This window comes from Thamnophis elegans, chromosome 3 (assembly GCF_009769535.1).
Source record: "Thamnophis elegans isolate rThaEle1 chromosome 3, rThaEle1.pri, whole genome shotgun sequence".
Lineage (NCBI taxonomy): Eukaryota > Metazoa > Chordata > Lepidosauria > Squamata > Colubridae > Thamnophis > Thamnophis elegans.
In genome coordinates this window covers 33,468,869-33,495,653 of record NC_045543.1, presented here as the reverse complement: position 1 = coordinate 33,495,653, position 26,785 = coordinate 33,468,869, and the positions used below count along the sequence as shown (strand labels likewise).

The following is a 26,785-nucleotide window of genomic DNA, read 5'->3' as shown; positions in this document are numbered from 1 at the left end:
CAACATAAACATAATGATACAATATCAACTCTAAGTGATTATGAAAAAATGCCTATTTCTGGACAACCACTGTAATAGTCTAGCTGCATTATCCTCATGGTTGGCACAATTGGATTCACATACTGTGTTTCCCCGAAAATAAGACATGGTCTTGTTTTCTTTTTACCCACAAAATATGGCTTGGGCCTTATTATGAGGGGAGGGTTTATTGTTTTGGGGTTGCCGGGCAGTTGCTCTGTTGCGAGCAGGCTCCCAAAGAGCTGGGCACAGCCTCATGGGTGAATGGCTGTGTTGCGCTGTCGCAGCAGCGCAATACAACAGCCATGAAGCGACCACGCTCAAGAGAAGCCACCCGACAACCCCTCTTTCCAGCCGGGCACAGCGCCATTCACTGACCTAGGGGTATTGCCAAGCCATGTGAGTGCCTGTTCGCTGCTGCCTGGCTCTTGTGGCTTGGCGCCTTCAAAATGCCAGTGAATGGCGCTCTGCATGGCTGTTCCGCTCTTGCTCACGTGCCTCCCAGCCTCACGATGCCCTGGCCCAGTTCTCCCTGGAGAGCCGGGGCACCTCTGCTGCCACCGCCACCACCATCCCAGCAAGACTTTCAGCGGCTTCCAAACTGAGTCTTCCGGCAGTGGCCGCTCTGGGCGTACTCTCTATGGTTGTATGCTCTGCCGACAGCTAGCCCACAACCATAGAGCATATGCCCAGAGCGGCCACTGCCAGAATACTCAGTTTGGAAGCTGTTGAAAAAGCCATGCTGGGATGGCAGCAGTGGAGGTGCCCTGGCTCTGCAGGGAGAACTGGGCCAGGGCATTGTGAGACTGGGAGGCGCATGAGCGGGAGCGGAACAGCCACTTGTGCAACCTTCTCCAGCCATGCAGAGCACCATTCACTGGCATTTCGAAAGCGCCAAGCTGCGGGAGCCGGGCGGCGGCGAACAGACGCTCACACGGCTTGGCAATACCCCTAGGTCAGTGAATGGCGCTCTGCATGGCTGAAAAGGGGGTTTGCCGGGTGGCTGCTGTGCCCAGCTCTTTGGGAGCCCGCTCGCAAGAGAGTAGCCACCTGGCAACCCCCCTCTTCAGCTGGGCACAGTGCCGCTCACCAACCTAGGAGTATCCCGAAGGCACCAAGCAATGCGATCACCTTCCCCCCCCCCGGTTCCTGCGGCTTGGCACCTTCAGGATACCACTAGGTTGGTGAGCGGCGCTCTGCCTGGTCAGAGGTGGGGGGTTGTCCAGGAGGCTTATTTGCGGGAGGGGCTTATATTTTTGCCCACCAGAAAAATGTGGCATGGCCTTATTATCAGGACATGTCGTATTTTTGGGGAAACATGGTACTTTTGCATATGTTTGTGTGCCTTCAGATCACTGGTCATTCCTTCATCTTTCACCTTAACTAATCTCTGCAACTTTCTTGACAGGATTTCAGTTTGGTGTAATGGTGAAGACAGCCTGGAAAGCAGGAGTAAGTGAGCTCTAGTCCCAACTCAAACATAAAAGCTAGCTAGGAGACTTTGGGCCAGTCCCTCTCTGACTTAGCCTAATCCCCTCATAAGGTTGGTTGTTGTGGGGATAATAGGAGGAGGGAGTATTAGTTATCTTTGACATTTTACAGTATATAAAAAGTTATTATTAAAAAGGCGGGATACAAAAATCTAATAATAATAATAATCTAGAAATGAATTGCTCTTGCCTATTTCTAGCACTGAGGGAATGACTCTCCAGGTCACTAAGCTGGCTTCATGCCCAAGGCAAAATTAGAACTCACAACCACACAGTTTCTAGCCTGATGCCTTGATGGCTTTCATTTAGCACAGTATAAACATCACATTGCCTGTGTTATTCTGAATATAACAATCAATTTTTGACACCACATATTGTAAGAAATCTTATAGTATTTAGCATAATAATACTAGAATATTTCTAAAAATATTTGGTGTAGAGTATTTTTGTATTATGATCATTATGTTCACAATAGCACATGCAGAGAGATGTTTCCAAAGTAAATAATGTCATAAGAAAGAAAAGCAAAAAAATAAAATAAAAATATTAAAGTGCAAATGCTACTGGGATTTAAATGCATTACATATTATGTTAATAAGAAAATAATAAATGACTTTCAAAGTTTCTTTATTTCCATAATCTACTTTTCGTACTATTCGAATCCCTAAATGAAATCATCAGTTCGTTTTTTTCTCTTTTCAGTAAAAAGTCCATAAGGAGTTTGAAGTCACTAATAAATGGAGTAATTGATCTTTCTCAAAGCGAAAAAGTTAGTTGTGCCATTTCTGCTAATTCCATCATCTTCAACAACCATTGCTCCATTGCGACTGTTTCAGAATCTTTCCATTTTGGGGCATATTGTTGCTCTGCAGCAGCAATCGTATTATATATTTGTTTCTCTTCACCTGCTGTTTATTTCCTATAAAATACTTCCTGTGCTGTGACCCATAAAAGCATTTTCAAGTTTAGTTTGGAATATATCAATTCCATAGTCTCAATATGGCGCTTCTGATAAAGTAATTTCTAAAATTTACATTAACTTTATAGTTCAATAGAACGCCATGTCTTCCAAACCTCACATCACATTAATTCAAACGTTCTTTTATTTCTCAGCAGCACCCACTCTTTTATCCAAAGTAAACAATTAACCACAAAGTAGTTTATATCAGGCAATCTCAATCTCCCAGAGGGAGGAGCACCCAGATTTGAATCAGGACTTCCTCATGATGAAAGTAAATAAAAATCCCTAGGAAAATATAGAGTTCAATATTTTGCAATACCAGGACTGCAAACTAAAGTCTTGGGCATGACCAGGTTTACCTGCCTTTGACACTGTATGGTAATATCAAAATGATTATAATCTTTAGATAAACCTATATTAAAATGCAGAATGAGCATTAAGAAGTATTTAAGTAGCCATTCAAAAGAATTGCTTTTCCTTAGTGCTATTTATAATATTAACAATATTAAAAAAGGTTAATCATGAATCACAAAATTAAATTTGGAGATTTAATCATATGTATTAAAGTAATAGTTGCCAGATTTCTCCTGCCAAGATGGACTAGAAAATGACAAATGGGGTCAAATGCAGTCAAGGAAAAAGAAAAAGATAAGTGAAATATCATAGAAAAGCCACCCATCAACTATTACTTAAGAATAATTCCATATTACCATTTATGGTGGACCTGTGAGGAGGCTAAATTTTTTTGGAAAAGGATCAAATATTGGTTGGAGGCAATAACAGGGGTTAAAATAGAATGGAAACCGGAAGTTTTTTTATTAGGAATAATGTCTGTGAAATACAAAAAATAAATCCAGTATTTACTACTACATATAATTACGGCGGCAAGGATTGCCTTTGTCCAGAAATGGAAAAACAAATTAACTCCAAGCGAAGATGAAATAATAAGAAAGGTTATGGATTGTTCTGAAATGGACAAACTAACTAAAGAAATCCAGGGAAAAGAAGAATCAGAATTCTACCAGATATGGGATAAATGGTATAGGTGGATGGAGGAAAGAAACAAGAATCAATGAAGGAATATAACAAAACTCAAAAATAATAGTTATGAGTAAAATAAGAGGGTTAAGAATGGTGAAATCCGAATGAAATACAATAGAAAGGGAAATAATATAAGGTGAGCAGTATCGATTGATAATTGCAGGACAGGAAGCTCCTGTTTGTATTGTATTGTGTAAATGTGGTGTATGTCTAAGTTTTGTGTGTGTGTGTTTTACATGTTTGTTAATAAAATTAAAAAAGAAAAAGAAGAAAAAAAGAAAAATTCCAGAAATTGCAAGGCTTATTTACAGTGAAACCAAATTCTTGCAGCTTTTCTGTTCTCTGCTCCTAGTCTAAAATAGTTTCCTTTATTTATGACAGTTGTACAGCTACACAACTCAAAACAAAAGAAACACATACCATTAAAATAAAATACTGCCGAACAATTACATGGTGATCAAAACAAAAAGCTTGTTGTATCCCACCCATGGGAAATCTGCTCCTCTTGTCCCAAGAGTTGGGGAGAAAGCCAGATCTTAACCTTTCTAAAGTCTGGAGTGCTGGCACCAGCAGTGTACCAGAAGAAAACAAGCCCAAAGGCTAGGGGCCACTGCTGAGAAGGCATGCTTCTGAGGTCCCACAAGATGGCATTGTTTCATCTTGGGCCCTTTCTGTTGGAACATGTGGGATAGGCAGGTACCATTGGAAAAATGCAGTCCCATAAACAATTCACTCCAATGCCACGAAATGGTTTACAGGTGACAACTAGCACTTTGAATTGCAACTAGAAATCTATATAAAGCCAATGCATCTTGTGGTGTCACATAAGTATAATGAGGAATGCATATCTGCATAGCTACATTCCAAATAGTCTTCAGAGGGCAGCCCCAAGTAGAATAGGTTTCAGTAATTCATTCAGGAATGACTAAAGATTAATGACTGGAAGCAGTCCAGGAAAAGGTACAAATGGTGTACAAGACAGTTATGTAAAAATCCCTGGGCTCACAGATATCACCCACTCTTTGGACAGGAGCTACGAATCTAGGTGGACTACAAAATTACATGCTGAATTCAAGCAGGGTAATAGAACCCCATTCAAACTTTAAATATCTCTAGCCCAGGTCCTATAGGGCAGTCACTGTCCTGGTAGGTTGAGCTGAGTTTGTCCTTCCATATCAACAAGTGATAGGGCCTTGATGTAGATATTAAAAAAGAAGGGGGGAGAGTCCTGTGGCACTTTTCAAAGCAGGGATCTAGGACATGACTCTGCCCTCAACTGACTGGAACCTTCAGACTTTGAGGAAGAACCACAGAAACATAGTACTCTCTATACCCAAATTTTAAACTTGACCAAGACACCATGAATAGTATGAAAAGATGTAAAGTCACCAAAGGCCAGGATGGATACACTACCCCCATCCTAGATCTGCCACAAATCAAGGATGACCAAGTTGTTTCAGTACTGTACCAGGTTTTGAAAGCTGATCGCCACCTTCGGAACTGTAGTCTCATTGTATTCTCCATTTTTTCTAAGAAAAGCCTGGAGACAGGATGAAAATTGTCCATTCACAGAGATCCAGCAGTGGTTTTTTTGAGGTGCTCTTATCTCTTCCAGAATTGGAAGGACTATCCTCTCTCAAAGAAGCATTCACCATTGCAAGGATGAGGTTGAAAATACAGATTAATTTTAGTAACAGATATCTACCTATCTATGATTCTCTGAAAACAGACAGCCAGATATATTTGGCAAACCATGTTTATCCATGGAGCTAACATACACACTATACTGAACTGCTTTATTCTTCCCTCAATTCAGAACACAACACTGAGCAACAAATGTGTTAAAATGTCTTTTCCTAAATAAAAAAAAAACATTTTATTAAAACAAATAGAAGTTTTATTTGTTTACAATGCAGTGTAAAAACTATGTTGGATCATAAATCAGTAGATATCTCCATGTTTAATTTCACTTTTCAAAGATAAATACATACAGAATACACATTTAAAAATGGTAATTAATGATCACTTCCCACAAATCCAGGTACAATGCAGTTTTATCAGAAAGACAGACTGGAATTACAATTATATTATTGTTACATTAGATGTCATTTTTGCCATTTCTTCAGGGGAGTGGCTTTTTAGAACTTCTTTGATAAACTGTTCGAGTGCAGTAAAGTAGCCTTGACATTGCCAAGTGTCATTATGAGTTCCATCTGGAAATATTGCCAATCTTTTAGTCCGAGCAGGGGAAAGTTCGTAAAGTTGCTTCATCATAACTGGAGGAATCAATTGGTCAGCAAGTCCAGAAATGAACAGTGAAGGCATCCTGCACTGACATATTTTTCTATAAGACAGGAACTTGTTCTTATAGCACCATAAAGGAAGGTACCTCATAGGGAAAAAAGAAAACAGAGTGCTGGCCATGTGTGGGATACTTAGGAATGTATTCTCCACCAAGATTGCAGAAATCCTATGAGAATTTTCAGAGGCTAGGTGAATAGCAACTGCTCCCCCCAATGAACGACCAAAAAGAAAAATTTTTGTCTTGTCAAGATCTGATCTAGTCATCACATAGTCTAGAACAGCCTCAGAATCTAAATAGATGCCATTCTCACTTGCTTCTCCTTCACTCTTCCCATAGCCTCTATAGTCAACCAATAATAAATTTACTTTCAGGTTTACCAGCATCAATAAAGCATTTGGTAGTCGATGCCCAATGTTGCCTGCGTTCCCATGAAAATAAATGATAGTAGGAGAATATGAGGAATTATCACCTGTGAATCTGAGAAGAATTAGGTTGAGCAACACACCATCTTTGGTTTTGATAAATATATTCTCATGTGGGATGCCAGTAGGCATGGGAACATAGAGTCTTGATGAAGAGGGTTGCTCAGGGAAATAAAGCAACACATCCTGGAATTTATATAATATACCTGTGATAGATACAAATATTAACAGAGGTAAAATCAGGCCACCGTACAAATGAAAAGTCACTATCAAAGGTAAGAGAGAAATACGGCAGACACCCCAGGACCATGACACCAAAGCAAGCAGCCATTTTTCAATGGAAGTCCAAAGCATCCATGATTTTTCCATTATAGTAGCCAATGAATCTCTAGTCCACATGAATCCTGAAAGAAGAAAATATACTTAAGCTTAAAACAACATGAACAAAAAAAGTAAAGCAAAACAAATGCTAAGCATAATATGTCAGAAAAATTAAGATTGCTCCGGTAACTGAGCAATGTTTTTGAAAAATAAAACAAAATAAGTGTCTCATCTAAGTCACTTGAAATGTGTATTAATTAACAAATTAATAAGAAAATTAAACTAATTTAAAAATTCATAAATAAAAGACAGAGAAAATAGAGGTAAGGAAGGTCTCTCCTTAGGTTTGACTTCTTAGGTGTCTTCTAAATTACAGCAAATTAAATTTGTTTTCTTCCCCTGTTCACCCCAAAAGAGAAACCCAATTTAATTAGATTTAATCAAAATTCCATCATTCAAATCCATGTACAGTCATACCACCTGGCAGCAGCAATTAAAACTCATGGCAACTCAGAGCCATTACTTAATGTATAAGGGCAATGTTGTGTTCAATATTGGTTTTGCCCCAATATGAAGCAAGAAAGGAAATTTCATTGCCTGTCATGCAATCTCAACAGGTGATGGCCTTTCTTTGGCTATGCCTTAATTGAAAATAATTCTACAATTGAGACAGCTGATTTTTACTAATTTCCCTCCTACTGTTCCTTCAGCACCACACTCCACTCTAAAGATTGAATGGATGGATTACCAAAGAGACAATCTTATTACAAAAATATGGCGTCTACAAATTTTCAAAGGAATTGCGAGCTGGAACATAAAATGTATTAAGTGGAGTTTAATGCTTTGGATTTCAAGTGCTTCCCAAAAGACATGAGTAGCCTTGACTCCTTTAATGAGATACAGACAGGTGCAATGTTTGTACTTCTACATGCAAAGCAGTGGTGGGTTTCAAATCCCGTTCCAACAGGTATGGTTGGAACGGGGCTGGTGGCGTCCTCATGGATGTGCACAGCATGCGCATGCATCTTAGCACCTCCACAACACTCCGTGATGCTCCAGCTGTTCCATGGAGCGTCACGCTGTACGCACCATGCATGTGGGTGGCAGCGCAGAAGCTTTAAAACACAGTTAAGGAGCTTGGGCGGATGGGCCCTCTGGAGCACCGTACCGCAACAGTATCCGGTGCTCGGGCCTGGTTCCAGTACGTCTGTACCGGGGTGCACCGCCTGCAACCCACCACTGATGCAAAGTACCATCTCTTTTCCACAAATTATTATTTAAATGTGAATGTAGGATGGTGCAAGCAAATACATGGAAAGAAGTAGAATAGGTATCACAGACTTTTCTAATGTATTACTTGAAGGTAAAAGAAAGGATCAACTTTGGCCTTAGATGTGAGATACAAGATGCACAATGGCTGAGATCACAAAGTATTGTAGGACAAAGGAATGCAAGTGAAGAGTCAGGATAACATCACAGCTCATGTATGAAGTATTCAATTGCAGACGAAGGACATATTTTTGTAATAGGTTGGATATTGTCTTCTACCAAAACCCCACATTGGTTGGGTCAATATAATATTTTAAACAAAATAAAATATTTTACATTATGACTGAGTGCTGAATGCTGCATTAAGTATAATTTAGAATCTATAATTTCTTCAGTATGCTGTGCTAATCTAGAAATTGTGGCTCCTTTAATAAATTATGGGCAACACAAATAATAAAATATCTACATATACCTAGCTATTTCATTTATCAAGAAAGCAGCTGTGGGAACTCAAAATCCTACTTGACATGTGTTTAGGTAGCAGCTGACTCCTCTCTTTTATGCAACACCATACTCTAGATTATTAAACATATAAATGTAGAAATGGATAAGTCATGGAAAATCAACCCTGCTAGCTTTGTAGGGCAGATTTCTATGCCAGCAAATATTTGCATGGTTTTTTTAAAAAATCTATACGGAAAACCCGTTTTTCAAACTTGGGGTGACAGAAGTTGTATTATCTTTCTAAAATATGTAAGATAATTAAGACTCTTTTCTATTTTTAAAACTTTCACTAAGCCATGTGTTCTTCCAAAAATGATGGTTCCTTGAAGAATGAAAACATCTTTACTGATGCTTGGTAAATGATTATGTTACAATCTTACTTGCTATATTTCTGAGGTAAAATTTCTAACTTTGAGTCATATCAATATGCAGATGATAAAATGACAAATTTTGATGACACAAGCTTTCATATTAAGCTTAGGTATTCATATTTTCATCCTTTAACATTCCATTTGTGTTGCATCATTTTAAACTATAGGCTGGAAGGTATTTACTGACTTCAATTAACACATAAGCTGTTTTAGCAAGCCTTCTAGGTTGAACAGCAACACATTAACATTTTTAAATAGATTAGTAAGGTTCTTCAGTAGAAGCTTAATAAGTGCTGAACCTGTAGGATTCAATTTTTTTAAAATAACCATTATCATCCAGTAATATCAATAATAGCATAATAATTATGTATAAAGTATTATGGCCAAATCTATATACTCTAATTTTGATAAAAGCTGCTGGAAAAAAAAACTTCCAAGGCTACCAATAAAGTCTACAATCAGATAATGGCTTGATCCAAAATAGGATAAGTAGAATGCAGCAGTTTTCTGTGTCATCCAGCCCACTTGCAACTTCAGGTTTCTTTGTAAACTACCTAGAATCACTTAGCTCATGAATGTCAAACTCACCACATCACATGACATTTTTCCCATTCGCAGGATGGGTGTGACTTGCACATGATGCATCCGGCCCGCGGGCCACCAGGTTGACACTCCTGACTTAGGGTAATATAGAAATGTGATGAATGATCTATTTCAGAATCAGATGGCCATGCTAGCTGCAGTATCCTTATATCCCTCAAATCAGGTGCTTACAGTTGAGGGACCATCAAGAATAGCATTGGAATAGATTGCAGCTGGATCAGAGGCCCAGGAACTGCACTGATGTGCTTTCATTTTGAATCACAGAAACTTTAGCCAATGTCATATACAGAAAAAATAGTTTAGATGCACAAATGTTTTAGTCTAATGACATACCAAAAATGACTTGAGGAAAATATCACAAACATCTCATCATTCAGGAATCTAGAAACATTATATCAGCACCCATGAATTTGAAATATCCTACAGGGTTGGTACTTAAAAACATAATGATGGTTTTGTGCAAAGAATAATTAAACTACCTCTCAGAAGTACTACCTTCTCATTTGGTATTCTTAGATTTAATTTTTTTAATCAGATTTCTAAAAAATATGGTAATCAGGATTGCCAAGGGAAAAAAACTTGTGCGTGATAACTTTGTACATTAAAAGTAGTAGTATTTCAGTCTTATTTCAAACTCTTATAAACTACTACCATGGTTGCAGTCATAGAATTTTAAATGTCTGATTTCATTGAGACTACTTTATCTATTTATTATCCATCTATGCCTTAATCTTGGAACTGAACAACTGCAACAGTAATATTAATTTTACAGTAATATTTTAGTTCTGGTTTTTCTTCACTCTTTTAAAAAAATAATCATAGCTGTTGATTCTTGTCTTTATTCCAGCCCTGCAAAATATATGATTAAGTGTTGCTTATCCTATATTTGTTCTCATGTGATGAAGAGATGAAAGATTACCAGTAATGAGTGACAAGAATCTAGATTTTTAAACAAACTATTCTCCAGATTTCATTATTTTTTCAGCTGTTAAACCTGATGTGTTTAACTTGCAGCATCATGAGAATAATTTAACTGTTCTCTGAAAATTAAACTAAAAAAAATAGAGACTCAAAAACATAGATGGGAATAAGATACTCTTCCTACTTTCTCACATGTTCTCAATTTCTAGAATATTTAATTTTAAGTTGATGTTCAGCTTTGTACTAAATAAACAAATCAGATTCACAAACCATATTGGAAATTGATTTATTTCAAACTGACCACCTTGTTTTCTAAGACAAAAATTGGTTTCTAGATCACACTAACTTTAAATGTATTATATAAAACAATGTTACAAAATCACTCCTACCATAGGGTAAGGTTACAGTACATAAGTCCAAGGTTTCAAATCAAATTTGTTGCAGACTCTCCACATAATGTTAAGCTATTGATAGGAAATACTGTTTGTGTGTCTTTCAATCTGCTTTGCCACAAAATCTTTAAAAATATGTTCTTAAAGTAATCAAATAAATCAACTATACTAATTTTAGCATTATTTTTAATACCATGGTAGTATTCTGAAGTTTACATTAGTGCAAATTCTTGGAAGAAATATCTTGATTTGCTCTATATAATATAGAAGAATAATACACTATGTTTTACAATAATAGCAAGGAGAAAATAGTTTAAATTGGCCCCATGCAATCAATGTTTCACACAAAAACATGGAAGAAACCCAACTATACCGTATATATACACTGGTGGTATTTCAATAGCGCAAATTGCTTTAATTCACTCATAATGCATTTGTGATATAAATGATTATCACAAAGGCTTTGGTGTGCTTGTTTGTACACTCTAAAGCAGTGGTTCTCAACCTGTGGGTCGGGATCCTTTTGGGGGTCGAATGACCCTTTCACAGGGGTCGCCTAAGACCATTGGAAAACACATATTTTTGATGGTCTTAGGAACCGAGACACCAATTTTATGGTTGGGGGTCACCACAACATGAGGAACTGTATTAAAGGGTCGTGGTATTGGGAAGGTTGAGAACCACTGCTCTAAAGGAAGCCCATTGTATTTCTGAAATAAGCCAGTATTTTTGCAGACCTAAATAATTTCTGGGTATGAGCTAAGATATTAGCAATCTAATGTTTATGTAATGTATATAAACTACAGATTTTGGCACTGACCCGAGAAACTACATGGTAATATATGCTAATAGAAACACAAAAGGCAACTGATGCATTCATACCTAAGGAGCAACTTCTTGAAGAAAATGTCTCTTACATAAGCCATCTCTTTTCAACTTTAGATCAGGAACTGTTTTATAACAAAGAATTCCCACAGGATTTAGAAATGGAGCTAGGACAGAAAATAAAGAAGTTCAAACAGTAACTATTTCAATTACTGTACTACTATATCTGTTAATTAATTAACAAATCCTACTAAAGGCGTTAAATATTTCAGTAAGCTTTATGTTACTGTTTAGTAAGCCATAAGAAAATGTGAAATGTGGAAAGAACTACAGTCATCCACTTTTAGAAGTCGAACCAGTGCAGTGTTTCCTTCTGGCCAAACCTGACATATTACAAAAGATCGACAGTCCGATTTTCCAACGTATGTTTGACTTAGCAATAGCACTTAGATTTATATACCGCTTCATAGTGCTTTACAGCCCCCTCTAATTTTTAGAAACAATCGTGGGAGCAATTCGGATAGACAGAGGCTCGGGTAAAACAGGCTAATCCCAGCATTAGATTAGTTCACTAGGGCCAACCTTTCCCAATCCGGGGCAGTTCAGAAAGTCAAAACTATTTAAGTCCGAGCCATCAAGGGTCATTTAAGCCCAAAACTATTTAAGTCCGAGCCCTGTGTTGGAACGCCGCGGTGGAATGTCCTTTCCGAAAGAGTTCAGAGATCTCCCGGCCTCGACATCAGAACTACCAGTACATATGGGCAGCCCTTTCCCGCCCACCCCGGGGATTTTCGAGAGAAACGCACAGCGGCACGAAAGGAGAGGCAGAAGGCGAAGCGCTCGATAGACCTGGCGGCGCCCAAGGCCGTGGACGGTTTGAGACGACTATTCTCCCCCCCCACCTCGAAGGGACGGCGGCGCCCCTCCGCTTCCTTAGCTAAGCGCGCAGGCCTCTCCTCGAATCAGCGGAGTCCCAACACACCAACCTCATCGCTGCCCGGGACGGGATACTCTGCATCCCATCCTGCTTCTTCTTGGACCAGGCTTGACTCGCTCAGACGTCACTTCCGGGACACCGAATCGACAACGTCACAAGTGCTTCCGGCCAACGAGTGACGAGGACGGATCGTCTTGGACCGACTGAAAGAGCGCTGCGCACCAAGTTGGTGAACGCAGCAGAAATTGGCCAGAGAGGGGCTGGGGAGTCTTTCTGGGGTTCGAGGGCAGGCCAGCGTTCCTGTTTCTATGGCGACTTCCGAACCGTCCCTGTGAGGTTCCGGAAGTAGCGCTTTAATAGGCCGCGGTTCGCCGTGGAATGAGGAGGTGCCGTTCTCTCTGATGACTGTAGCTTGTAATCTGCCGGTGAGAATACATTTGGGTACATACATCACATATACTCGTGAATAAGCCAACACTATAATTTTTAACCAAAGTAGCATAAAAAACGTTGGTAGGTGGTAGGCCATCTACCAATAAAGCAATTCTTGAAGTTTCGCTTAATTTTCACATTTGGCTTCTCTGCGGGTGGTTTTTTTGGGGGGGGTTTAAAAGTTCAAGGTTTGGTTTACAGTATCTGCAGATGGACTTACTCGTAAACATATACACCGATACTTTAAAATGTAACCTCATATACTTGTGGATACATTCATCTACGAATAAGCTGAACCTATTTTTCCTGGATGTACTTTGGCATTTAAAATTCTAGGCTTATGCGTGAGGAATAGGTATATACAGGAATTTACAACTGGGTTGCTTAGTGATTGAAGTTACAAGAGAACCTTTCAGATTCATAGTTTTGAAGGCTACCCCCATTGACCACATGACAACCAGCTTGCATGTATGTTTGTTTGCAGTGGCCTGCAGTCACATGACCATGGCTGTGGATGGTTTTTTTTTGCAAAACTGGTTTTATATCTGGTTTCTGACAAAGAATACTCAACAAACAATGGATTTGCTTAATGGCTGAAGCACTCAATAAACGACCATGCTTGCCTAATACCTGCTGCACAAGCCATCATAAAATTGGGAGCAGTCACATGATGATACATTTAATGTTCATCGTGACTTATGGCCATAATTTCAAGTTCAATTATGGGCATAATTTGAGGGCTATCTGTATAATACCTGTATGTTGTAGAGGACTGCTCAAAATGGGTCAAAAGCTGTACCCAACCCTGATAATTAGGTAGTACTGTGCTTGATCTTGCTTGCCCCAACCCTGTTGGCTTTTTGCAAAGCTTAAAAAAAAACCACCCAGCTATATACCCAGACCTGGGACTTGGAATGTGTTAAGGGCCCTATTACTTGGGTTTACTATTAGTTGACTAATCATCATAGCTGCTGTTTATACTTATTTATTTTCTGGGTGATTTTATTGTTTTAATACATTTAAATTGTTTTATAATTTTCAGAGTTATAAAACAATTTAAGAATCACTTGGTTGAGTTGGGCAAGTATAGAAATTGAACAAATAAATAAATCTACCATAGTTAAGTGGGCAATATTATCCTGAAAGTGCTGGAAGTTAATAGTGTCCCCTCTTCACCTAACAGTTCTTGATCCCACAGAATTGGGATAGGAGAATTGGCAGCTACCCAAACATACTTTTCTTGCCTTTCCTCCTAGCTGCCTGAAATCTGTTGCCAGATCTGGCAGAGTTCGCACAAACTGTTGAAGACATGGATGATTAACTCATTCAGTGAGTCATATTTTCCTACTGCTATAAGGCAAACGGCCTTGAAGATCAATAGGCAAGATTGGGGCAGGGACATAATGCACAGCAGCCTCTGGCTGTCACACCAATGTTATCTTGATACAAGATAAAACAGGTAGATGATAGGGCACTGCGTCTGACAAAAGAAGCTGAAAATCTAACTATATTGTATATACCATAGATTTAAAATATAATGTAAAACTGGAAAATATGTGTTCAGGGTGCCTTCTCTGTGGGTCAGAATGTGTTGATGATTACTTAATCACTTCTCATCCTCCAAGTACGGTTGCTGAAGTTTATCTGATGTGCAGTTAACAGGCTGTGGGAATGACAAGTTTGATGTAGTTTGATGGCTCTGGTTTATAAACCAGGAGACACTGAGTTCTAGGTCTCCCTTGGGCACAAATGATGATTAGGTGACTTTGAAGCAGTCACTATCAGTTAAGTCCACCTCACAAAGTTGTTGTAGGGAAACAGATGTATTAGATATAGCAATAGCAATAGCAGTAGACTTATATACCGCTTCATAGGGCTTTCAGCCCTCTCTAAGCGGTTTACAGAGAGTCAGCATATTGCCCCCAACAATCTGGGTCCTCATTTTACCCACCTCGGAAGGATGGAAGGCTGAGTCAACCCTGAGCCGGTGAGATTTGAACCGCTGAACTGCTGATCTAGCAGTAGCCTGCAGTGCTGCATTTAACCACTGCGCCACCTTGGATATGCTTGCTGTCTTAAGTTATAGATAAAAAGAAAAGACAAAAGTATAATAAGTCCTTAGAAGACGAATCTGGTGTCGCAGATTGTGTTGGTTTATTCTTCCAGTCTGGGCAGTGCTGAATCTGGGCAGTGCTGAATCTGGGCAGCATTCTATGTTTCCACCAGATGTGGCAATCATGGTAGGAGAATGGGAAAGACTGATCCAGTATTGTATTCTCCTTTGCAGGTGGCCTAGCACAGAGTGGACTCAGTTGCTCTAGGTTAAACTTCTGGCTATCTCCATCTGTACTCTTTCTGAGCAGCAGAATTCTGTTGGGTCAGCACCTTAAAGGCAGCAGGAGAATTGGCTGTATTTTTTGTTTCTTTATTAGATTTTTATCCTGCCGTTATTACTTTTTAGGTAACTCAATAGCAATAACACTTGGACTTATATACCACTTTACAGAGTCAGCATATTACCCCCAACAATCTGGGTCCTCATTTTACTGACCTCGGAAAGATGGAAGGCTGAGTCAATCTTGAGCTGGTGAAAATTGAACTGCCGAACGGCAGCTGACAGTCAGCAGAAATAGCCTGCAGTACTGCATTTAACCACTGTGCCATCACCACTCAAGATGCTGAACAATATGCTACTCCCTCCTCTGATTTTCCCTACAACAACAAACCTGTGAGTTGGGTTGTGTAGAGAGAGAGTCACCTAGTGGGATTAGAATTCAATTTCCTGGTTTCTAAGCCATCACCTTAACCGCTACACCAAACTCTCTCTCTAATCCTCTGGGACTAAGGATGCTGGATGCAGAAAGCAAACAAAAGAATACAAGCATAGCATGCTGCTCATAGAGGTACCTTCATTATCTGCTACCATTGTACCACATTAAATATTAAAATTTGATGACTTACAAAGGTCTATGGGAGCATCACTGAAAAGTCTGGTGAGGTCAAATGTAGCTTTATGTCTCAATTAGTACACTTTTCCTTTATAAATCAGTGTTTGCTCAGTTTTCCTCACTGTTGCCATACAGTACTACCATATCATCATATAGCAAAAACACATTCAAAGGTAAATTAAGACTATAAAATTAGAATAACTGGATATGAAAAGAAACAATATAATAAAAATAAAATGGGAAGCTTCTTTGCTTACAGAGTATATAACACTGCAGCCTAAAACTCTTTTATTTAGTGTTTCAGGTGGCATTTGGCTTTGCCCGTGTACTTCATCTGATGATATTCTGACAACCAGTAGAATGTGTTTCTAACCACATATAGATTACTATGGCATAGCTGGAACCAGACAGTAAAACTAAGTTTATTACTTTGAGTTTAATGTTCATTGTGCAATGTCGAGGTATACAATTAAATCATGGTAAAACGATAACTAAAAAGATCTATACATTTGTAATTCCTTTGGTTGTTTCTTTTTGTAGAGAAAAAAACATCTAAGATGGCTTCAGTCCCTACTTCACATTCATCTTCCAAGCTAACTGTAGCATCACAAGTCCCATTTTCAGATCTCTGTTCAACATTAGAACAAATTCAGAAGTGCAAATCTCGACAAAATAAAACAAGGTATTTCAAGGATTTTCTAGATTCCTGGAGGAAATTTCATGATGCTCTTCATAAAAATGAGAAGGATGTGATAGATTCTTTTTATCCTGCAATGAGGCTTATTCTTCCACAGTTGGAAAGAGAGAGGATGGCCTATGGAATTAAAGAAACAGTGCTTGCTAAGCTCTATATTGAATTGCTAGATTTACCCAAAGATGGAAATGATGCTTTCAAACTTTTAAATTTTCGAACACCCACTGTCTCACAAGGAAATGTTGGAGACTTTGCTATGATTGCCTACTTTGTTTTAAAAGAAAGATGCTTCAACAAAGGTCAACTGACCATACAACAAGTAAATGATCTTCTAGATTCTGTTTCTAATAATAATGCTGCCAAAAGGAAGGATCTAGTTAAGAAGAGCCTTCTTCAGTTAATAACTCAGAGCTCAGCACTAGAACAGAAGTGGTTGATCAGGATGATCATAAAGGATTTGAAACTTGGTGTCAGCCAGCAAACCTTACTTTCTATTTTCCATCCTGATGCTGTAGAATTGCACAGTGTCACAGATTTGGAAAAGGTTTGTAGGCAGCTGCATAATCCTTCGGTATCACTTAGTGATGCTTCTATTACATTATTTTCTGCCTTTAAACCAATGCTTGCTTCTATTGCCAGTGTGCGCCAAATTGAGAAACAAATGAATAATCAGACTTTTTACATAGAAACCAAATTAGATGGTGAACGAATGCAGATGCACAAAGATGGAGATGTTTACAAATACTTTTCCAGAAATGGATATGATTATACTCAGCAGTTTGGTGCTTCTCCTCTCGAAGGGTCATTGACTCCTTTCATTCATCAGGCCTTTAAAAATATTCAAAACTGCATTCTGGATGGTGAAATGATGGCCTATAATCCTACCACCCAGACATTTATGCAGAAAGGAAACAATTTTGACATCAAAAAGATGGTGGATGATTCTGAATTACAAACATGTTTCTGTGTATTTGATGTTCTTATGGTCGATGACCAAAAGTTGGGTCATGAGATGCTGAGCAAAAGATACAATATATTAAATACAATTTTTACACCAATAGCTGGTCGAGTGCAGATTGTTTCTAGAATTCAAGCCAACACACAGAAAGAAGTAGTAGATGCCCTAAACGAAGCCATTGATAACAGAGAAGAAGGAATTGTAATAAAAGACCCCATATCAATTTACAAGCCAGATAAGCGTGGGGAAGGATGGCTGAAGATCAAGCCAGAATATGTCAGTGGGTTGATGGATGAACTGGACCTTTTAATTATTGGAGGCTACTGGGGTAAAGGTCTTCGTGGTGGCATGATATCTCATTTTTTATGTGCGGTTGCTGAGACTCCTTTGCCTGGTGAAAAACCATCTAAATTTCATTCCATTTGTCGTGTTGGTTCCGGTTGCACTATGAAAGAACTGTATGATCTTGGCTTAAAATTAGCCACATATTGGAAAAAATACGATAGGAAGGTTCCACCTTGTAATATCTTATGTAGTGTTGAGAAGCCTCAAGTCTATATTGATCCTTGTAATTCAGTGATTGTTCAGATTAAAGCTGCTGAAATTGTGAGTAGTGATATGTATAAAACAGAATGTACATTACGTTTTCCACGCATTGAAAGAATAAGGGAAGATAAAGAATGGTATGAATGTATGACTCTTGACCTTCTAGAACAACTCAGAAGTAAAGCTGCTGGGAAGCTTGCTACAAAACACCTTGATGTAGTTGAGGATGAACCACAAGAAAAGAAGCGTAAAACTCTGGCAAAAAATAAAAAAGCAATTGGTTTAATGGATCATTTTAAAGCACCAGATCTTTCTAAAATAAACAAAGTTTCTAATATTTTTGAAGATGTTGAGTTTTGTATTATGACTGGGACACCAAATTATTCAAAGTATACCTTGGAAAGCAAAATAGCAGAATACGGTGGCAGCATAGTTCAAAATCCTGGGCCGGATACCTACTGTGTTGTGGCAGGAACTAAGAATGTTAGAGTGAAAAATATTATTTATTCCAACAAATATGATGTTGTGAGAGCAGAATGGCTTTTACAGTGTTTCCAAGCTGGAAAGTTTGTGCCGTGGCAGCCTGCTTTTATGATTCACATGTCTCCTGAAACAAAGCAACATTTTGCTTATGAATATGATACTTATGGTGATAGTTTCACAGCTGATACTGATCCACAAGAGTTGAAGGCAGTGTTCTCAAGAATTAATACCTCTGAAGAGATTTCTCAGGATGTGATTGCTGGCATAGAAGCCCGTTATTCTTGGGAAAATTCCCTAAGTATGTTCAGGCAACAAACCATTTACCTGAGTCTTTTTGATGAAATGGGCAATTCAGGGGACAGAATAAATCAAACCAGATGTTTAACTGTAGAGTTGCTACTTCGTTTTCATGGAGCAAAAGTAGTGTCACAGCTTGAGGAAGATGTATCCCATGTAATTGGTGGAGAACATTCTGATTTGAAGAAAATAAAAGCCATCAGAAGGACTTTTAAGAAAAAGTTTAAAATTGTTTCTGAGCAATGGATAAAGGATTCTGTAAAAGCTGGAGAATTACAAAATGAAAACTTGTACATAATGTAAGATTTTAATTTGTAAGAAAAGTCTTGTTAGAGACTTGATTGTGCAAAACGTTTGAAAGTGATTTGCAGTAACAGGAGCAGGAGTGAAGTACATCTCTTTCAAAATAACCATGCTTTCTGCAAGATGATGTGGCTGCTTCCAAAGTTGTTTTCAGAGCACACTCTTAACCTGGCAGAATGTAGTTTTTGAATGTGTTGCACAATTCAATTCTTTTAATATTCCAACTCTCTTGAAGGTATGTGAATAAAAGAAAAAAATGCTCAGGAAAATGGGGATGATTATTTCTCAGTCTTAGGTTTTTATCTGTTTTACCTAGCTTTTAATGTATTTCTAGGGAAACCTATATTACTCAATTATATTTATTAAAATGTACAGATCCTAAATAAATTTTATTATTTGCAGCCAACAGGGCTATATGTTGAAATTTCCAATACTGAATGTGGTTTGAGATGTGGTTTAATTGTTTTAAAAAGTATCATCTATCTAAATCCGTGTTTCATTCATGTTTAATGTATTATTGTAATGATGAATTTTTAAATAAATGGATATGTATCCTCAGAATTTAAACATCTACAATCTTAAATGCATCATAGGAGTGCTTTCTCCAGCAAAGAGGCTTTTAGTTTTATAAACTTAATTAAAGTTTTATCAAAAGAGAATCCAGGGATCTATTTTCTGAAACTTGAAAGGGCTGCTTTTCAATAGTTTAGCGAGAATAGTTTGTTTTGCACATATTTTCTTTTTCCATCATTCTGTAATAAATATTTAATATAATTAAATAATATATGTATTTTAAAACTTGATTCTGTTTTGGAATAAGTAATTAGTTAAGAATATTTAATTTTATGTATATATTCAAGGTTATGTTGATGACTGCAGTACAATTTCTAGTACTGATAATGTGTTTTATTAAAAGATATTACTAGGATTAAAACATGCTTGAGATAAACATGTCCATCATCTGACAAAAAAAATGAAAAAATAATTAAAGTTTTAATTAACTAATTTATTTTAATTAATTAAAAAGAAAAGGCTTTTCCAAAGAAGACGGAAGCCTTCAAGGGTGGGGTTGATCTGGCATCCCTGGAGACCTCCATTCTCTGCAAAAAGGCTTTTCCAAAGAGCATGGAAGCATGTATAAGAACATAAGATCTAAAGAAAACAGTTTCACCAGCATCTGAGAAGAAGGCTACTTTTTTGCCACCTGGCCTTGAGCTCTGTTGATCTTCAAAAGGTAAGGCAACCTGAATAGTGGGGGAGTATGAGATACCTCAGAGGGTGCAGGGAGGCCTTGGATGGCTGGAAGCACGTCGTTTGTTTCTACACTAAGCCCCCATAGTCTTGCCCATCCCTGAGGTACCTCATTCACACTTAACAACCTCTGCATTCAATTAAAGAATGCATTGGGGGAGGAGCGATGGGGCTCCATTCAACATGATTTAGTTAATGTTATAACCATAACGGGCAGATGCTATTACAGTCATAACTTGGGGACTACCGGTAGTTGTGTTTCTCAAGACGTAGTGAATTTGGGCAATGTATGTGTAAGTGCAAAAGCCAGTAGAATATGGTAGTTTTGATGATTGTGGAAAATGAGTTAATAGGAATTATTGAAGGGAGTAAAGGAACAAACTTCAATGCTAAGTATAAAAAAACCTGACACTTAAAAAAAAGACAGTGAAAAGCCTGTATTATACTATCTAGAAAGGGGGGGGGACAACAAAAAACCCCAAATGCCTAAAAATGGGAACAAAAATAAAAACTTATTACTCACAAATTATATCTAGTTCTATATAATTTAAATAGTGTGATGCATGTGTCCATTGGACATTATTACAGGTGATTGTACTAAAGCTGCCAAGAGTTTCCGGATGGTGGTTAATAAATAGTTAATCTACCCTACCTGCTAAGGAGAAAAAAAACCAGAACCACCTCTGCCATCTTCAGCTTAGAGCTTTGCTGGCATCCTGCCATAAATTGTTAGGTGGCTGGGGGGAAGAGGAAATAGGCAATTTGCATGTAAGGGGTAGAGATGAGCTAAAGAGGGAGTGGCAGGTTGACAGAAGCCAGAGGTGTGAGAACCAGCCTGTTCTCCCCAGTTGGTGGATACAGCCAGCCAGAATGGGTTGTCTCTGTCCAGTGGCCAATCGGACTGAGTCTACAGCTGTGACATCACTGATACCACTGGTGACTCCTCCCAGCTTTAGACTTGGCCCAATCAGGACTGGATGCATAAATTCTCCAAATTAGCTACTTAATTAGATCTTTTTTTTTTCAAATTTATCCCTCAAAATGGCTTTAATTGGCTTGTCTAAGGTTTTGCTGCTGCTCTTCTTTAACTGTGATCTACGAACTGCCTTTCCTCAGCTCCTACTGCATCGCGGGTGCCACAAGGTAACTCCGGAGCACCCCATGACTTCTAATCATAGGACAAACCAAACGGTCTCTGTCCATCACAAGGCCTCCTGCTGGATTGATTTCGCCGCTGCTGCCCTCTGCGTTCTCTTCAGCTGCAAGCTCCAGAGGACATTTTGAAGCCTCGGGACCGTTTATTTTGGCGCCAAACCTCCGTTCGGTCTCCAGCCTCAGATCGATCTACAGCCTTTGCAGCACAGAGTGACAGATTCCTGTGGGGTGAGTCCCTGAACCACCAGTTACTATGGCATCCCCCAGGAGTGATCAAAGCCAGGCGAGCTCAGACATTTCTCCCCCTGATAGTCTGGTGGCAGGCCCTTCTGGAGTACATCCACCAGGAAAAGGCCAGCACAGAGCCTCGCCTAAAGGGCAAACCATCTGAAGTCTCCAAGGTGGCCCAAAAGGCAGAGGATCTTCGCCAGCGCCAGCTGGACAAGGAGTTTGCCAAAGCACAATGTTTGGTTGCCAAGCTCTAGGCTCAAGCCTCCACAGAGTGCTCTCCCAGCCCTCATCCTTTTCTGCCAGGCCCATTGCCGATGGACACCCCATGACCCACTGTTCTGTCCTCAGATAGTGAGGAAGAATCACAGGAGTCGCCATACCAGCCCAGTTTTGGGCCTGTTGAACCATCTCCTGCTCCTTTGGCTTCACAGCCTTCTCCTGAGGTACAGCTTTCGTTTCTCTTGCCCCAGGGTCCCTTGACATCAGTTGGGCTGGACATGGCCTCCATTATATCTGAGGCCATCAAGCAGGGGATTGCAACTGGCTTTCAACAACAAGGTTCTACTCCACAGGCTCCTATATCTGCTTCCAGTGTGCCATCACCTAGACCATCTCATACCAATAAAAGTCCATCTACTCAATCAATCCCATCTCATTCTGATCAGGTCTCAGTGGGAGGGGAGGAGGAAAAGGCAGTTAGGGATTCTGACTTGTCTGAAGATGAGGATTTAACCCCTGACCAGCCTACCTTCATAGGTTTATTCAAACCAGCTGTCTTTAAATCCCTTCTCCTTAGGGCCAAGAAAATTGCCAAGGTAGGGTTAACTCCCCCTCAGGGGTCAGACTCAAGAATGGGGGAATCAATGGATCCCCTCTTTCTGGAACGCACAGTGGAGAAGGAAGTCATTCTTTCTACCAAATTATTTTTGGATTTAGTCCAAAGACAATGGGGCTCCCCGGGATCGGGTCCCCTTCCTGATTCTAGGACCCATAGGGACCTCAAAATTAAAGCTGCCATGGAATTTGCGGCAGACGTCTCCCTCAATTCGGTCAAATTTTCATCTAAAGCCATGGCTTCTTCTATTTCTACCAGATGCTTGCTCTGGTTGAAACAGTGGCAAGCTGACGGAAGGGCCAAATGGAAGCTGGCTTCAGCTCCATTTGGGGGAGAAAAGCTTTTTGAGGCTTCGTTGGAACCGCTGCTGGTAGAATCTTGCGACAAGCGCAAGATTCTGCCTTCTCTTTTTAAAAAGCCAGAAAATAAGTTTGCTCCCTTCTACTGCAAGTCTTCCATTCAGGGAGGGGATGGGGGGTTCTATGCCTCTCATCCCCAACACCAATCTAATTTCAGGCAGTCCTACCAACCTCAGAACAGGTTTGGGAAGAGAAACCAACATTTCCTCCCCAGGAAACCATTCAAGGGTCCATCCAACCAACCGTTCAGACGTCAGAAGTGCCTGTCTGGATGGTCTGCAGATCGGGGGTCATCTCTTGGCCTTTGCCAATCGATGGGCAGCCACAACCATTAGTAGGTCCTGAACACCATAAAATTTGGCCTGTCATTGGAATTTCTCTGCCCCTCCCCCAAATGCTTTTTCTTCCTTGTCCTGCTTCTTGGGAACCATCTCGCAGGCTCCTTATGGAACAAGCCATCTAACACCTAATGGAGATCCAGGCAATTCAACCGTCCCTCTGGATCAGGTAGGTCAAGGTTTTTACTCACGACTGTTTGTCATGTCAAAAGCTTCAGACGGATGGAGAGCAATCTTCGACCTAAAGACTCTGAACCTGTATATCAAATACCACAGGCTCAAAATGCATTACCTGCAAACCAGTCTGGAGGGGATCAGGGAGGGCGACCACCTAACATTGGTGGACTTAACGGAGGCATACATCCACATCCACATCCTACCTACCCACAGGCAGTTCCTAAGGTTTTGCTATGCATCAAAACGCTACCAGTACAAGGCACTCCCTTTCAGCCTGTCATCCGCACCGAGGATGTTCACAGACTACAGTGCAACCTCGACAATGTCTTAATACAGTCCAGGTCAGCAAACCAGATGCACAGAGATCCCCAGACCGCTCTTTCGACACTTAGGGAACATGGATTCTCCATAAACATGGAGAAAAGCCACCTTGTCCCCACAACAAGACTACTACACCTAGGTGCAGTAATCGACATGGTGCAGGGCACAATCTTTCCTGAGACCGTCTCTCTAGTCTGCAGCAGATGGCCCAACAGCTGAAAAGGAACCGCAGAACATCTCTCCTCCATCTCTCCCAACTGCTGGGCAGGATGGTGGTCTGCTTCGGCATTGTCCCCTGGTCCAGACTACATAGCAGGAAGCTGCAGTGGTTCCTGCTGCCGCATCAAAGAGCCAACAGGAGCTGCTCGCCAAGACAGGTCACATTGCCATTAGAGGTAATCAGGCCCCTGGGGTGGTGGTTCTCTCCAAAGGTGGCTCAGGGGTCTTTCTTCTGGTACCTGGCCCACATCACGATCACCACGGATGCCAGCCTCATGGGTTGGGGGGGGGCACCTCCACTCTCAGATAGCACAGGGCATCTGGTCTCCTCGAGAGACATAACACAACATCAACTGGCTCAAGCTGTGAGTTGTTCACCTAGCGCTCAAGCAGTTCCAAGACTTTGTGGCAAACTCACACGTGCTGGTCCTCATGGACAATATAACAGTGAAAGCACACAAACTGGCAAGGCGGTGTGTGATCCTGCACACTGATGGATGAGGCGAGGCGCCTGGGCAGAACATGATCTGTTGTCCCTCCGCGCAGAACACATCAGCGGAGTGGACAACGTGCAGGTGGACTGACTGAGTCGATCCAAGGTCGATCATGTGGAATGGAGCATAACACCATAGCTGTTCCGCAAACTGATTAACAGATTTGGAGCTCCAGTGGTGGACCTGTTTTCGACTCATCTCAACAGCAAGCTGCCCACCTTCACCAGGTGTGCTAGTCTGGGGTTGACAGGGGTGGATGCCCTTCGTTGCAGGTGGCATTCCCTTCGCTCCCTCTGTTCCAGAGGGTGATCTGGAAAACAATCAAAGAGCAGGCTGAGCTCATCCTTCTGGCCCCACACTGGCTGCGCAGGCCGTGGTTCGCGGACTTGGTCAACCTCTCAGTGGCCTCTCGGTGGCCCCTCCCTTGCACAAAGCCACCCTGACAAAAAGCTCCTTCATCCATACCAACCCACTCTGGTTACAATTGACTGCTTGGAGATTGAGCAGACAGCCCTAGCTGCAGCGAACTTCAGTTCAATTGGTCACTGGACAAAGACAACCCATTCTGGCTGCTGTCTCCACTGTCCGGAGAATGGGCATATCAGGTAAGGACCAACCCCGATTCCAGTTCAAGGCTGCAAAGCCTGAGAAAGAACTGTGAACAGCAGCTCCAAACATCTGAGCGGTTCCCAAAACATGTATGCGGCACATCATTGGACGAAGACAAACCAGACAAATGGTGGAGGGCCGGGGACAAAGTGGAATACTGTAACACTTTGAGTGGGAACTTTAGTTCTAGGCTGCAACCAATATTGCAACCACTAATCCTTAGTAAAAGAACCTATCATTTCAACCAAATGGAGTTGAGGGTCTGTCTTTCCTAGAGACTTAGCTGTGGAAGGTCTGACACAGTTGGACACCCAGGGTATTTTTATTTGGCACCTGGCTGAGAAAAGAGCTAAAGGTGCCAAATTTCCAAGAGGAGGCCTGAAGTTTCATATCACTTGACACTGTACACAGGCAATTGTTGGGTTAACATGTCCCCTATTTTGCCACAGTCTGCTGCAGTTGCTAATAAATGTGAGTTTGATGTCTTAGAATAAATTATGCATACTAAAACATAAGTTTGGTATCTTTGGAAGTATTTGTAATAGAGAATTATGGTGTTATGCAAGATGAAGTTCATGTTACTGCAAAAGCCAGTCTCTCATCTTTAATCAAACCATAATAAGATTATTGTAGCACATTGTATTTAAAAGGCAGTTTTTTTCTCATAGCTATTGAAACGTCTCCTCTTGAAGTTAGAACTAATACAGTAATATGTACAAGGAAAAAGAGAGGAACTCTTATATTCATATGCATTCTAGATAATGTCTTTCTCTTCTGGGATTCTCAGATCTATATAAATTAAACCAAATTGAAAAACTAATATCATTATGCTATGCACAGTTATATTTAGAAGATCTACCAGTAGATAGCCCTGAAGAAAAGTGTTAAATTCTTATGGAGATATCTGTGGAATGTAGAATCATAGAGACCTAGATGTATATGGGATGTCTTCTGACAATATGGCTGTAATCACATTACATACAGTAATCAATCAAATTCAGTTTCATTATTGATATAATTAGAGAATAAAGACTCAATTTTCTAAAGTGCAAGTTTTATCTGATAAAATTAAATGTAATTAAAGAAACCATTAGCCCTATTTTCTGTGGGTGCACAACAAAATGAATTAAAAATTACTGTAACTGCCTGGCTGGGTTGGTACATGTCATTAAATCAGGCACAATTCACTTAACAACTGCCTTGCTCAGCAATGGAAATTCTGGTTCCAATTGTGGTTGTAACTTGAGGAGGACCTGTGTAATGAGTCATAGTAATTCAACGTCTGTAGAAGAAGAAATTGCTATTTAATTTGCAGTAGTGGATCTGAATGTGTCATTTTTATCAGCTTTTGAATTGATTTTTCTTTTCAGCAAAAGCAAGGAAAACATATTTTAGCAATTAATTTATTTGACTTCTGTTTATAACATATTTCATATTATGCCCACCATTATATTTCCTATGTTTTCTTTTAATTAGTTTGATATAAAATGTATTTTGGTATAGTTAAATCAAAAAATTACATTGTACTGCTCTCATTTTCCAAATCTAATGTTACATGACATTACACTTTACAACCATGTTGCGTAGCAACAGAAATTCCATCTCAGTTACTGTCATTAAGTGAGTGCTACATAGTCCTGGAAATTGCAATGAGTGACTTTAATGAGTCATACATAGGAGTAGCTGCATTCACACTCCTATTTCCAGCATTGAAAAAAGTGAGAGACATTTCTTTGATAGTGAAGCATTGTCTTG

The 26,785-nt window shown here is 39.9% G+C and overlaps 3 protein-coding genes across 5 annotated transcripts; 2 read left to right on the top strand and 1 right to left on the bottom strand.

Moving 5' to 3' along the window:
* Positions 1–5,451: 5,451 nt before the first annotated feature.
* Positions 5,452–12,514, bottom strand: ABHD13 (abhydrolase domain containing 13). Of its 2 annotated transcripts, XM_032214130.1 has the most exons (3): positions 12,430–12,514; positions 11,501–11,610; positions 5,452–6,641 (listed from the first exon to the last, which is right to left on the bottom strand). In XM_032214130.1, the coding sequence occupies exon 3, from the start codon at positions 6,634–6,636 to the stop codon at positions 5,593–5,595; it is 1,044 nt and encodes a 347-aa protein (XP_032070021.1). In that variant the 5' UTR covers positions 6,637–6,641; positions 11,501–11,610; positions 12,430–12,514; the 3' UTR covers positions 5,452–5,592. The 2 variants fall into 2 exon arrangements, with proteins under 2 accessions (XP_032070021.1, XP_032070022.1); XM_032214131.1 differs by lacking the exon at positions 11,501–11,610 and having other exon boundaries at positions 12,430–12,513.
* A 37-nt stretch (positions 12,515–12,551) lies between these two features.
* Positions 12,552–19,839, top strand: LIG4 (DNA ligase 4). Its single transcript, XM_032214004.1, has 2 exons — positions 12,552–12,805; positions 16,301–19,839. Exon 2 carries the CDS (start codon positions 16,318–16,320, stop codon positions 19,039–19,041), a length of 2,724 nt encoding a protein of 907 aa, XP_032069895.1. The 5' UTR covers positions 12,552–12,805; positions 16,301–16,317; the 3' UTR covers positions 19,042–19,839.
* Positions 16,363–26,405, top strand: LOC116506324. 2 transcript variants are annotated; one of them, XM_032214005.1, is made up of 3 exons: positions 16,363–16,442; positions 20,069–20,275; positions 21,409–26,405. In XM_032214005.1, exon 3 carries the CDS (start codon positions 22,176–22,178, stop codon positions 23,205–23,207), a length of 1,032 nt encoding a protein of 343 aa, XP_032069896.1. In that variant the 5' UTR covers positions 16,363–16,442; positions 20,069–20,275; positions 21,409–22,175; the 3' UTR covers positions 23,208–26,405. The 2 variants fall into 2 exon arrangements, with proteins under 2 accessions (XP_032069896.1, XP_032069897.1); XM_032214006.1 differs by having other exon boundaries at positions 20,069–26,405.
* The last annotated feature ends 380 nt before the right edge of the window (positions 26,406–26,785 follow it).